General features: G+C 45.1%; 1 protein-coding gene across 6 annotated transcripts in view; it reads right to left on the minus strand.

Annotated features, from left to right (window-relative positions):
• Positions 1-346: 346 nt before the first annotated feature.
• The window catches only part of PTPDC1 (protein tyrosine phosphatase domain containing 1), a 53765-nt gene continuing 40287 nt past the window's right edge, over positions 347-13824 (minus strand). For 2 of the 6 annotated variants that reach the window (XM_081938159.1, XM_081938154.1), the window contains 4 exons: positions 11598-11708; positions 8052-8115; positions 6503-6905; positions 1306-2559 (listed from right to left, as the gene is read on the minus strand). In XM_081938159.1, the coding sequence (XP_081794285.1) occupies positions 6820-6905; positions 8052-8115; positions 11598-11708 (261 nt within the window). In that variant the 3' untranslated portion in view covers positions 1306-2559; positions 6503-6819. Of the gene's footprint in view, positions 2560-6502; positions 6906-8051; positions 8116-11597; positions 11709-13824 lie in introns of all 6 variants that reach the window. The other 4 variants (XM_081938158.1, XM_081938157.1, XM_081938155.1 and 1 more) reach the window with 4 other exon arrangements.

Consider the following 13824-nt stretch of genomic DNA (forward strand, 5'->3'; position numbering starts at 1 on the left):
CTTCATTGGTATTGTGCTAGACTGGGCTTTTGTAATCTCATTTTTCAACATTTCCCAAGCTTCTTGGGTTGTTTTCCCCTTGAGGATTCTCATCCATGGAATTTTTCCCAAGCTCTCTCTAAGTTTATTGAAATTAGCTCTCTTAAAGTCCAAGACTCTAGTTTCACTTTGTTCTACTAGTTGTGTTTGCATAATGTTGAATTCCAAAATTGCATTTTGAATGTATTTAAACTCATTTAGTTATCTGGGTTAAGATAAAACTAGAATGAAAAGCTAAATCAAGAATGTCAATAACCATGAAGAAACCCTGATTTATCAACAGCCAGGAACATTTTTTACTGTAAATATTTCCTTTATTCGTTTTTTTTAAAATGAGCTCCTGTAATACACATCTCATTTTTCAGATTTACAGTATTTTATTTTTTAAAAATAGAAAGTTTCAACTTTCTCAAAACCATTTATGAGCTGGCAGTAGTCTATTTTCATATTTTAAGTCATCTTTATATTTTTTTGCTACAAATTTATTTTGGCATTAAAATCAATTCTTTTATGGCTACCAAGAAAAAGTCATTTAGCTGTACAACAGTCATTTGTATCAGACAATGTTTACTAATCACAAAATAAAACATAATACCACTAATGTAAACAACATTTAGGCTTAAAAGTTTTAATACACAAATATTTAACTAATAAACAAGCAGATTATGGCAGTGAATTATGGCAACAATCCAATGTGAAAAATAGCAGGTTGAATGTAGCTTTCATTCAGCCAATGGGAACAGAGCCTAACAAAGTGCTGCTGAGATCATCCCTGTTTGGGGAAAAAGGTGAATGAAAAGCAATCTAGGCTGATTCCCCATCCAACAACAGTTGCCAACTCTACTGGTCATGGAGCTCCATTCTTCTGTCCCTAACCCTCCTGAACATATTCTTGGTGACATATGGGAGAAGAGGAATTAGCGAGGATCACCTTATCTACTTTGAAACAAAGGGATTTTTCTCCTTGATCCAACCAATAACTTATCGCTGAAAAACTGTATAGCATTTTAATGTAATCTTCAAAACCAAAATGCCACATTACAATCACAAAAAATGGCAAGTTATTAAATAACAATGTACATACATATATAGGAAAGCAACCTTCTGATATTTAATAAACAACATTAACAGAAATTTTATTAATGCAAACCAAGGCATACGAATGAAAGGTAATATTTCAGCACTACAAAAAATTGTAGCATAGAAATGTAAACTTCATAAAAGCTTTCCCGTTTCTTCACTGGTATATTGTCTTTGGTGTTCCAGTATCTGTTTGAAAACATTCTTTAAAATGCTGTAAACCTGTGATCCACTTTCAGAATCATAGTTCATCTGCTGAAAACAAACATAAAGTTATCTTACAAAACATAAGAAACATCAGGGTTTTATGCAGAGGTTTGTCTTCTGAGCTTGCTGGCTGCTTGGCTCCCGGAAGTTTCATTACCAAACTAGCTAACATCTTCAGCGGGTTTTGAGTGAAGTGTCTTGTTTGCTTATATAGGTCTTGTGTTTTTACTCTGTGATTCAATCAGTCTTGTGACTCAATCAGTCTTCTTGTCCTGAACCCAGGACACTTCATCCAAAACCCCACTAAAGATGTTACCTAGTTTGGTAATGAAACATCCAGGAGCCAAGCAGCAAACTCAAGAGGACAAACCTCTGCCTAAATCTGCAATCTCAGCTACAAATATTTCTGAATTAATTATTCAAAGTTCTAGTAAGTTGCTTTTTTTCTTTCAGCTATTCTATGCTTTATCAAAGCAAATGTTAATGAAACATATATTGCACTTTGTTTTTTTCTTACAACTAAGCAGAAGCAATTGGTTTCTGTACATAAGGAAAAATGTGTTAGTTCTACAATTTTGTATATTTTAAATAAATCTATTCTGACTCTTGTCATGTGAAAAAAAAATAAAAAAAAATCTGTGTTATATCAAAATAAAAAGTAATGATGACTGAAGTACACATATGAATTTCCTTCCAGTGCTATTCTTTCTTCAGATTCCATTTATAGAAAGACAACCTGGATGTGATAGAGTGAGATAATAAAAATTCTTTCAGCTCAATGAAACTTTGGACTCTATACAAACAACTTATAGCCACCATTAATAATTTTTCCCAGAAGTGAAACATACTGCTGAGAAAGATGAAACTTTTTATTGTATTATTTATTTGAATGTTGCCTTTATTATAATAACTGGTGTACTAACAGTAGAGTTGCTTATACTCACTGTTCTGCAGATGTGAAATTCTTAGCTGTCATTTGTCGGCCATTTTACCTGCCTAGAGAGATTTCTGTTACAGTTATCACTGCTGTCTATATTCCACCTGATGCAAATGTTAGCGCAACGCTAAGTTACATGATGCCATTGAAAGGCAGCAGCAAACTTACCATGAGGGTGCTTTTTATCGTGGCTGGGAATTTTAATCAAGCCAGTCTAAAGTCTGTTCTCCCTAAGTTTGTGCAGTCTACCACCAAAAGTAAGAATACTCTAGACCATATGTACTCAAACTTAAGACCTGGGAGCCTAGCAGCTGGGCCAAGAATGTCCCCCCCCCCATCCATCGGGGGGGGGGCCACATACACCATGAAACAGATGAATGGAACTATCACCTATCCTGTGCCTACATTTTCCATTTACCACCTTTGCCTTTCCCCTCACCATCTGGGATATTCAATCATGGCTTGCTCTCCCCCCCCCCCCTTTTCTCTCCAAGTTCTAAGTACCACCTGGACATTGAAAAACCCTCCGCCCTCCATTGAGACTCTAGCCCACTGGTTTTTAACTATTAACTTTTATATCATCTGCACCCCTACCCTATCGGGATGGTCAACAACCTACCAATTTACTCGAGGACAGACCTGCTTCGCCTGCGGGAGGCCCCTCTGTCGCAGGTATGGCCCTTAGCTCTCTCAAGGGCCAGCCTTGATGACGGGTTCGTGAACCCCGAGAGGTGGAAGAAGAGGAAGCTGAGGGGCTTTTTAGCAAAATGTTTTATACTGTTTTTAGGGGGTTCTGGGAAGGGGGGGGATAACCAGGCCAGGAGGGAAGCCAGTGCCACACGAACAGGTGAGTCCAGGAGGGAAGTGAGCAGAGTGGGGGGGGAGAGGGAACAAACTATTCCAGTAGAGGGTTGTTTTATTACAACGGTCGCGGGGAGGGGGGGATGCGAGGACAAGAGAAGATCACAAGGTCGGTTGGGAGACCGTGGCTGCTGGCTACGCCCGGTCGTTTGTACCAACCCCCGCAACCTAGGTGGTCGGGATCTACAGAGACAGGGCCTGCGGCTGATGCTTTGCAATGCAAGGTCCGTGACCAACAAGGCCCCCCTCATTAATGAGTTGATCTCTGAGGGGGAGCTGGACCTTGCAGGAATAACAGAGACCTGGTTGGGTCACGAGGGTGGTTTGCCCCTCGTGGAAATGTGCCCACCAGGTTTCCATGCATTTCATCAGCCCCGGGCCCTGGGTAAGGGTGGAGGGGTGGCGGTGGTTATACGGGATGGTCTAGAGCCGAGGGAGTTCACTGTTTCTCAGATACCCGGGTGTGAGTCACTTGGTGTGAAATGGGGCCCAGGGAGGCAGTGGGGTCTGCTGATTGTATACTTGGCTCCTTGCTATACGTCAGCAGCCCTGCCCGAGCTCCTCGAACTGATCTCGGAGACGGCGGTGGAGATCCCCAAACTTTTGGTTATGGGGGATTTCAACCTGCCGTCGACGGGAGCAGCATCCGAGGTGGCTCGGGAGTTCATGGCTTCCATGACAGCCATGGGCCTGACCCAACTAATTCAGGGCCCCACACATGAAGGTGGCCACACACTGGACCTTGTTTTTGTATCTGAGCAGTGGACGAGTGATCTGGGAATAGGGGACTTAGACATTACTCCCCTGTCATGGTCAGATCACTCATGTCTCCGGCTAGACTTCCCTGGCGCTACCCCCCACTGCGAGGAGGCGGAACCAGTTTGTCCAAGCTGGTACCGCCCCAAGCATCTGATGGAACCTGATAGGTTCCAGTCGAAGATTGGGCCGCTACCTGTAGCCCTGACCCGCGCTCGGTCGGAGGACCTAGTGGCCGCCTGGAATAGGGCGACGGCTGGGGCCTTGGACCGGGTTGCGCCTTTGCGATCTCTCCTACGGCAGCGACCCACCCGGGCTCCCTGGTATACCGAGGAGCTGAGGGTGATGAAGCGCCAGAGGAGACGTCTAGAGAGCAGGTGGAGGTCCTCACGCTCCGAGTCTGACCGAACACAGGTAAGAGCCTATTTACGGACTTACCTTGTGGCATTGAGAGCGGCCAAACGTAGACATTGTGCCACTCTTATTGCGTCTGCGGATAACCGCCCTGCCGCCCTGTTTAGGGTCACCCGCTCCCTCTTGGTGCAAGAGACGCGGGGGGCACCCTTACAGGGTAGAGCAGAGGAGTTTGGAGAATATCTGCAGAACAAAGTCGCTCAGATCCGGAGCGGATGGGCCCCCTCCAGTGGTCTGGACGGTCCGTCAGCAGTGAGTCTTGTGAGTCCACTCTGGGAGGAGTTTGACTCTGTTGCCCCCGAGGATTTAGACAGGTTGCGTGGAAGGCTGCGACCCACCACATGTTCATTGGACCCGTGTCCCTCCTGGCTGGTACTGGCATCCTGGGAGGTGACACGAGGCTGGCTTCTGGGCCTGGTGAACGCCTCGTTGGGTGAGGGATCCTTACCTACCGTCTTGAAAGAGGCGGTGGTGAGGCCCTTACTCAAGAGGCCTTCACTCGACCAAATGGAGCTAGCTAATTATCGTCCAGTCTCCAACCTCCCTTTTTTGGCGAAGGTTGTTGAGAATGTGGTGGCGCAGCAGTTTCCGCGTCACCTCGATGAATCCGATTATCTAGACCCACGCCAGTCCGGCTTCCGACCCGGGCACAGCACTGAGACAGCCTTGGTCGCGTTGGTTGATGATCTCTGGAGGGCCAGAGATAGAGGTTGTTCCTCTATCCTGGTCCTATTAGATCTCTCAGCGGCTTTTGATACCATCGACCATGGTATCCTTCTGCGCCGGCTGGAGGGGATGGGAGTCGGAGGCACCGTGTTACGGTGGTTCGACTCTTACCTCTCCGACCGGATGCAATATGTGTTGACAGGGGGGCAGAGATCGACCCCGAGGCCACTCTCTTGTGGGGTGCCGCAGGGGTCGGTTCTCTCGCCCCTTCTGTTCAATGCATACGTGAAGCTGCTGGGCGAGATCATCCGTGGTTTTGGGGTTGAATACCATCTGTACGCTGATGATACGCAGCTGTACATTTCAACCCCAAACCACCCCAACGAGGCTGTTGCAGTGATGTCCCGGTGTCTGGAAGCCGTCGGGGTCTGGATGGGGGACAACAGACTCAAACTCAACCCCTCCAAGACTGAGTGGCTGTGGCTTCCGGCACCTCGGTTCAGCCAGCTGACTCCATCGCTGGCCATAGGGGACGAGCTACTGCCCCCTGTGGAACGGGCGCGCAATTTGGGCGTCCTCCTAGATGCCCGGCTGTCAATGGATGACCATGTGGCAGCCGTGGCAAGGGGGGCGTTCCACCAGGTTCGCCTGGTGCGCCAATTGCGCCCCCTACTGGACCGAGATGCCCTACGCACAGTCACTCATGCGCTGGTGACGTCTCGCCTAGATTACTGTAATGCTCTCTACATGGGGCTTCCCTTGGGACGCGCCCGGAGACTGCAGCTAGTCCAGAACGCGGCCGCGCGGGTTATCATGGGGAGGTCTAGATACTCCCACGTAACACCGCTCATGCGCGAGCTGCACTGGCTACCTGTGGTTTTTCGGGTGCGTTTCAAGGTCCTGATTACTATCTTTAAAGCGCTCCATGGCTCAGGACCTAGTTACTTGCGGGATCGCATCCTCCCATATACATCCCTGCGGCCAATCCGCTCTCACAGAGAGGGCCTTCTCCAGGTGCCGTCCACTAGGCAATGCCAGCGGGCGGCGCCGAGGAGTAGAGCCTTCTCTGTGATGGGCCCAACCCTCTGGAATGACCTCCCCCCCGACATTAGAACCACCTCGGACTTCCGCTCCTTCCGTCAAAAATTGAAGACTCACCTGTTCCGACTAGCTGGCCTGGCATGATTATAAATGTTACATCTATGAACTCCTGGTAGTATATTCTCATCTGGTTATTTTAAGGGTAATGTTTTAGTTTTAATTGTTTTTAGGGCTTTTAGCCTCATATTTATTTATTCTTCTGTACAGGACTCTTAATTTTAACCTCCTCCACATACATACATACATATATTTATAGCCCTATTTATATTTGTATTTTATCTGTGATTTATTGTGGACTGTACACCGCCCCGAGTCCCTTTTTGGGAGAGGGGGCGGTTTAGAAATGTGAATTAATAATAATAATAATAATAATAATAATAATAATAATAATAATAATAATAATAATAATAATAATAATAATAATAATAATAATAATAATACAGGCATATAGAGCAATCCCCTTCTCCCATCTGGGTACGTCTGACCACATCTCTCTGCTACTGTGCCCAAAGTATATCCCCCTTAGGAAAAGGATACGGCCAGTCTTGAAAACTGTCAAAATCCGGCCGGAGGGAGCACTCTGCCAGTTACAGGACTGCTTTTAGACTACCAAGTGGAGTATATTTGAACATTTGGAGCTGCAAGAATTCACCGACACTGTACTCTCATACATTAAAACACGCACAGACAATGTAACAGTGAATAAGCACATCAGAGTTTACAATAATCATAAACCCTGGATGTCAGCAGAGGTACAATCACTTCTGAGAGCCCGAAACTCCATCTTCAAGGCAGGAAACGAAGACAAATACAATGAAGCCAGGGCAAACTTGAGAAGAGGCGGCTAAACAGAAATACAAACAAAAAGTAGAGAAGTATCTAGAAGATAATGACTCAAGACAGGTGTGGCAGGGGCTACAACACCTAACCAACTATAAGGGCAATACGAAAAAAATAGCCAATGCTAATGCCCTGCTAGTAGAGGAGCTAAATAGCTTCTTCACCCGCTTTGAGGTCAAAAGATCAGTCTCTGTGGCTCTAGCCCAAAGGCCCTCTGACCTCCAGCCACTCACCCTGGATGAACATCAAGTGAGAGCTGAGCTGAAGGCTGTAAAACCCAACAAAGCTGCAGGTCCAGACGGGGTGTTGGGGAAAGTGATAAAAACCTGTGCTAACCAATTAACAGGGGTCCTGACAAGGATTTTTAGCCTCTCCCTGCAACAGGCTAGAGTCCCATCATGCTTGAAAGCAGCCACAAGTATCCCAGTTGCGAAGAAAGCAGCCATAAAAAGCTTGAATGACTATAGATCCATTGCACTGACGTCTATAGTGATGAAGTGCTTTGAGAGACTGGTCCTACGACACCCCAGGTCCTGTCTTCCACCAAATTTTTATCAACACCAGTTTGCTTATAGAAGCAACAGGTCGACAGGGGATGCCATCGCCACTGCTCTACATATTGCATTGAGCCACCTTGAGAAATCTGGGAATTATATCAGAATGCTTTTTATAGACTATAGCTCGGCCTTTAACACCATTTTACCAGGAATTCTCATTGAAAAGTTGACTGACCTGAATTTCCCTCCCCTCCCTTATGAATGGATCAAAGACTTCCTGACGGATCGTCCACAAACAGTAAGGGTTGGGTCCTCAGTAAAGGTTGTGTGCTCAGCCCATACCTGTACCCACTGGATACAAATGACTACATATCCTCTGATCCATGCAACATCATAATAAAGTTTGCAGACTACACAATAGTTCTGGGTCTCATAACTGGAGGGGATGAATCAGCATACAGGGAAGAAGTCCAGAAGGTATCCACATGGTGCTCAAGAAACAACTTATATCTAAATACTAGTAAGACAAAGGAGATGGTGCTAGATTTCCGTAAGCACAGAGAGGAACCTGCCCCAATGTATATCGAGGGGGGCTGTGTGGAGAGGGTTTCCTCTTTTAAATTCTTGGGAGTGCTTATTAGTCAAGATCTCACCTGGAAAAACAACACGTCTCTGGTGATTGGAAAGGCCCAACAGAGACTTCATTTCCTTAGAGTCCTGCGAAAAAATCAGGTGGAACAACGGCTGATGACCTCTTTCTATCGGTCCACCATAGAAAGTGTCCTCACATATTGCGTTACAGTATGGTATGCTGGTTTAATAGCTCCGGACAGGAAGGCACTAGAGAGAGCGATCAATTCGGCACAAAAAACCATTGGTTGCCCTCTGACATCACTGGATGACATCGCCAGATCTCGCTGCTTTAGCAGAGTAAGGAAGATATTCAGAGATGATTCACACCCTGGTCAGTGTCTCTTTGAACTTCTACCATCAGGCAGAAGACACAAAGTATAGCCAGCCGAACAAACAGGTTTAAAGATAGTGTCTATCCTTGGGCTGTGAGACTTTTAAATACAACCACAATCACTCCATGCACACGCTAGGTTTTTTTTTCTTTCTTTTTTCGTTTCTGTTATAATTTTGCACCAGTGAAGTTAAAACCAATTTCGTTGTATTTAAGTACAATGACAATAAAGATTATACTTATACTTATATATTTATGCTTATTACTTTATAAATACTCCAAGGAATGAACATACCTAATACTCATTATTCCTATTTTTCCCTCAACAAAAGTCCTGTGAGGTGGATCAGGCTAAGAGATGGACTAGCCCAAGGTCATCCGTATGACTTTCATGTCTAAGGTAGGACTAGAACTCCTGATTTCTAGGCCAGCACCTTAACCACTACACCAGTGATGGCGAATCTTTTTGGCATCGCGTGCCAAAAAGGGGGGGAGGGCAGGGGGGTCATGGCCATGCGTGCCAAACCCATAATCCTATGCGTGCAGACCCCCATGCACATGTGCATGTAACTACCACCCCTGGGCATGCGCGTGCGACCCCCGCCCCCCCTTACTTTTGTTAGTGATGGTCCCGTTTTTTCACCCTTCTCAGGCTCCAGAGGATTTCTAGGAGCCTGGGGAGGGTGAAAACGCCCCCATGCAGGCCCTCCGGAGGCTTCCAGCACCTTCCACTCACACCGGCAGGACCTGCTGCACCCTGCCGCCTTCAGAGCGCTGGCCTTGGCAGCAGGAAACTGAGCTTGGATAACTAATTGGAGGTGGCATATGCTCTTCCTCCCTCCCTGCCTCTCTCTCCAGGCATACTGCAATTTGAGAAGGGGGAAAGGGGGCTTTCTTTCCCCTCAAGTCCATGGAAGGAGCAGCGCTGCGCTGAGGTGCCCCACCAGCCGTTTTGATTCTGAAGGAAATCTCCCTCCGTGGACTTGAGAAAAAGGGAGGGAGTGTGCGTGCTCACTCTCGCCTCCCGGATGGCTTTTCTGGCAGAGTTCCCAATGGGGGAGATGGGGTTCCCTCCTCCTCTTGCAGCCCATTATGAAGGAGAAGCCCTGGCAGCCACGATGGGCGAGGAGGAATATGTGCCGGGGCGATTGCTGCTTCCTTCCCCCCCCCCCACTCCAGCTCGCCTGTCTCTTTAAATCGCACCTCTTTGCCTAAAGTGCCGGAGCGGGACAAAGCAATTGGGAAAGGATTTTTCTGTGTGTGTGAGTGAGAGATAGAGAGAGAGAGACGGTGGGTGGGTGGGTGAGAATAAGACAAGGAGGAAGAACGGAGGCATTTTTGCTTGGCTCCCGACTCTGTGTCCCTCCGCCCAGCTGGGCTTCATGGACGTGCTGCTCCTGGGCTCATCAGCCTCCGGACAGACATCAGATTCCCACCCTCCAGCACCAGTTCAGGGAGGAAAAGGCAGGGCATCCCAACTCAGGAACCTCTACTATCCGGGAGGTGAGAGCGAGCCGAGAAGCCTCTGTTCTTCCTCCTTACCTTATTTCCCCCAGCCCAAAACACACACAAATCTTTCCCAATTGCTTTCTACTGAGGATGAGGTCATTTCAGGGGGAGACAAAGAGGCGTGAATTAAAGAGACAGGTGATCCGGGGTGGGAGAGACTGTTTCATGCAGCTTTTTAGCCCTGCAAATGATGGCGAGAAACGGCACTCTCACAAGTCAGCTGCTCTTGACCCAGCAGAGGGGGGGGGGTTTCACAAGCTACCCCACCAAGAAAAGCAGTTGTCTCCAAAGGCGGCGGGGTGCAGCTGCTGTGGATGGAAGGTGCTGGGCATCGGGGCCGCCGTGGTTTGCAACAGCACTGAGAAAGCTGCAAGCTTAAAGGTGCTTGCTCCTGTGTGCAAGCCGGGATCTCCTCGCCCCCTCGGCTGCCGCTTTACCCCTCCTTTGGCTCCTGCCCAGCTCTCTCTCTTCTATCTCCCCTTCGCCTCCCCACACTTGTTTACTCATCCCAGAGAGCTTGGGCTACGCCTCCCTCTGACCCTGCCGGCATCGCTCCTGAGCAAACTCCCTCCGGCCCCATGGCTGTTGCAAAGCACATCCCAACATGCAAACTGGAAGTCCGTTCCCGAAGTTCCGGTTTCTGTGTTGGGTTGTTTTTTGCCCTCCGGAGGCGGGCGAAAAATGGCCAAAAATGAAGGCGAAAGTCAGCTGGCTAGTGCGCATGCGCACTGGAGCTGACAGGGCAACCCCTCGCGTGCCCTAAGAAATGGCTCCGCGTGCCACCTGTGGCACGCGTGCCATAGGTTCGCCATCACGGCACTACACCAATCTGTCTCTTCAAGCTTTAGCCCAGTCCCAGGTTTACTGACAAAAAACAGATGGCCACCTCTCTTCTCTCTAAATAAATCATGACTGTAGATGTGAGAGAGATTGTTGGTGCATATGTCCAAAATAGAGGTAAAGTATGTTTTGCTTGTATTTCCGAATTAATACCCAAACTGGAATTTAATCTTTCAATATCTGCATTTTTTCAAATTTTGCAAGGCACTTTGCCATGTGTATACAAAGCTGCCTAAAAATTGTAGAGGGAAATATTTAAAAATATGTAGTAATTTACAAAAATGCATGGAAATTGGTTGCAAAAATAACTTTGCAAACAAAGTTCAACATATTGTAACAGACGATAGATAAATAAAAATAAGGAAAAATGAAATTGACAATCCAGTGTATTAGAAAGAATGTTTATACAGGATTGTGTTGAACTATAGTCACTGATATGTTTTGTTGAGGTAAATGCAAGAGCCCAAATGCAATGTGTCCAGAAATGTTTGTCTATACTTTGTACACTGTTTACAAATGTTTCAGATATTAAGGCAATGGCCCGCAATGTGGAAGATCAAATCATACAGTTTTTTCCTCTTCTCATAAACCTGTCCTCAGACTGAAAATGATCCAAGATTCAATAATTCCATTACTCAAAGTTTTACATAAATTGCTATAATTAATAAGCTATAAGGTAAACTCCATAGGAAGCTGCATTCTCATTATTCCATGGATTTAAATAGACAAGGAACCACTTATAAATCTCAGTACAAGGAGACAATTCAAGTTCCTGGCAAGAAATATCTGTTGGAATACTTTATTATCAGGATTATGGAAAGCACTGTAGGCTGATCAGCAGCCGCTGATGTATTTATAACAAAAGGCCAAAAAATATGCTACTTGCCTTGGTGAATGCTTTAATGGCACGATTAAGAAGCAGCTCTTCCACATCTGTTGGTATTTTCTGCAAATTCACCACACAGTTTAAGATACACAGTATGGTGTGATATTTTCCCTGAGGAAGCATAAATTGGGTACTATTAGGTATTATTAGAGAGCAACTCTGAAAACAAATAGGATACAATTCAACCCAAGTTAAGCAAGACGGAAGTCCTTTGGAGATGACCCTTTAGATGCAAGCTGTGATTTACAGCTATCATTGGATGAAAAATGTAAGGGGAGAACTCCTGATTCCAATTACCATTTGAAAATGTGAGGGAAGAGAGTCGACCAGGAAAGAAGGTCTGAAGAGAAAGAATCATATCACCTCTTCCGCCTGATCTTGATTCACAAGAGCCCTTCCATTCACAAAAAGTTAGCAAGTTTGGAGAATGTAATTCTGTTCATTTAGGCATACCTGATATTGAATTGTCACTAGCAGGAAATGTATTTACTTAAATTTGTTAAAATGTATATAACTCCTTTCCACAAATGTCATCAAGATATTATGATTTCAAATCAGTAAGATAATTAAAGGACACTGGTAATCTATTACTAGAAGCTTAAAATGAATCATTTAAATCAGGGGTGTCCAAACTTGGGAACTTTAAGACTTGTGGACTTCAACTCCCAGAATTCCCCAGCCAGCTGGCTGGGGAGTTCTGGGAGTTGAAGTCCACAAGTCTTAAAGTTCCCAAGTTTGGACACCCCTGATTTAAAGAAATGCTTTTTAACTCCTTTGCTGAAGGAAGAGAAAGCTACCATTTGGGAGCATACAAAAAGAGGCACCCTTTTTATATGTTACTGTTACTATGAGCCTTCTCCAAAACACTGCTATTGAAAATCTCGGTTTAGTGGGCAATCCCTCAATATTTTAAAATATAATCTGATCACAGAAAAATCTTGCAATAAGCAAAAAGTAACTTTTCTTCTAAAAGTGCCCCAATAGTATTGCCACCTAATAAATTAGACAAGAATTGTTCCGTTTTTCCAGCCCCATACCTCCTACAATTTTAGCTAACAGTACAAACAAAATGACGTATAGTAGACATAGAATATGCAGTAATGAGTTCTCCTAATATGTCTCATACAGGTAGACCTTTAGCAACAATACTTGGGACCAGCAATTTGTTCATTAAATGTCTAAGTGAAACTATGACTATGATCTTACTTCAACTATCATTTTGCTGTGATGGTCGGAAATGTGAAAGTTGGTTGTAAAAAACTGGTTCGTTTTTTCCCCCCAAAATTTGTAAAAAACAAATTTTTAAATTTTACAAATTGATTGTAAAAAATTACAATGGTAATTTTTAATCACCATCGTAACTGAATACAAGGCAATCACTAAATGAGGACTTCCTACATTCATATCAATATAGCTATATCTATCCTGTCCTGTCCTGTCCTACCCCATCCATCCATCATAGAAAGAGATTATGACCAGCCCAAGATCATCTAGATGGCTTCCATGTCCCTTCTCCACCCTCTACTTTGCCTTCAAATCAGATTTGATTCCTGGCAATCACATGGAAAGTCTATAAAGTTTTGTAAGTGGTATACCATGTCTTCTTCCTAGAGTTGACAGAGGACAGGCCCAAAGTCATATTGCTTAGCATATGTTTAGCTTAAGAGAAAGAAGAAGGACAGGCCCAAAGTCATATTGCTTAGCATATGTTTAGCTTAAGAGAAAGAAGGACTAGGGGAGACATGATAGCATTGTTCCAATATCTCAGGGGTTGCCACAAAGAAGAGGGAGTCAAACTATTCTCCAAGGCACCTGAGGGTAGAACAAGAAGCAATGGGTGGAAACTAATCAAGGAGAGAAGCAACTTAGAACTGAGGAGAAACTTCCTGACAGTTAGAACAATTAATCAGTGGAACAGCTTGCCTGCAGAAGTTGTGAATGCCCCAACACTGGAAGTCTTTAAGAAGATGTTGGATAGCCATTTGTCTGAAACGGTATAGGGTTTCCTGCCTAGGCAGGGGGTTGGACTAGAAGACCTCCAAGGTCCCTTCCAACTCTACTATTGTATTGTATTGTATTGCTGGCTTCTGTGCATAAATCAGGATTTAATTTAGATTTTCCCATTCCTACTCCAGGGCCATAACCACTAGACCAACTACTTCTCAATCTATCATATTCCGGAAATAAAGGTCAAAGAAAACATTAAGTCAAAGAAATAAATATAAAT

The sequence above is a fragment of the Natrix helvetica genome (genome assembly GCF_964273705.1).
Source record: "Natrix helvetica genome assembly, chromosome: 1".
NCBI lineage: Eukaryota > Metazoa > Chordata > Lepidosauria > Squamata > Natricidae > Natrix > Natrix helvetica.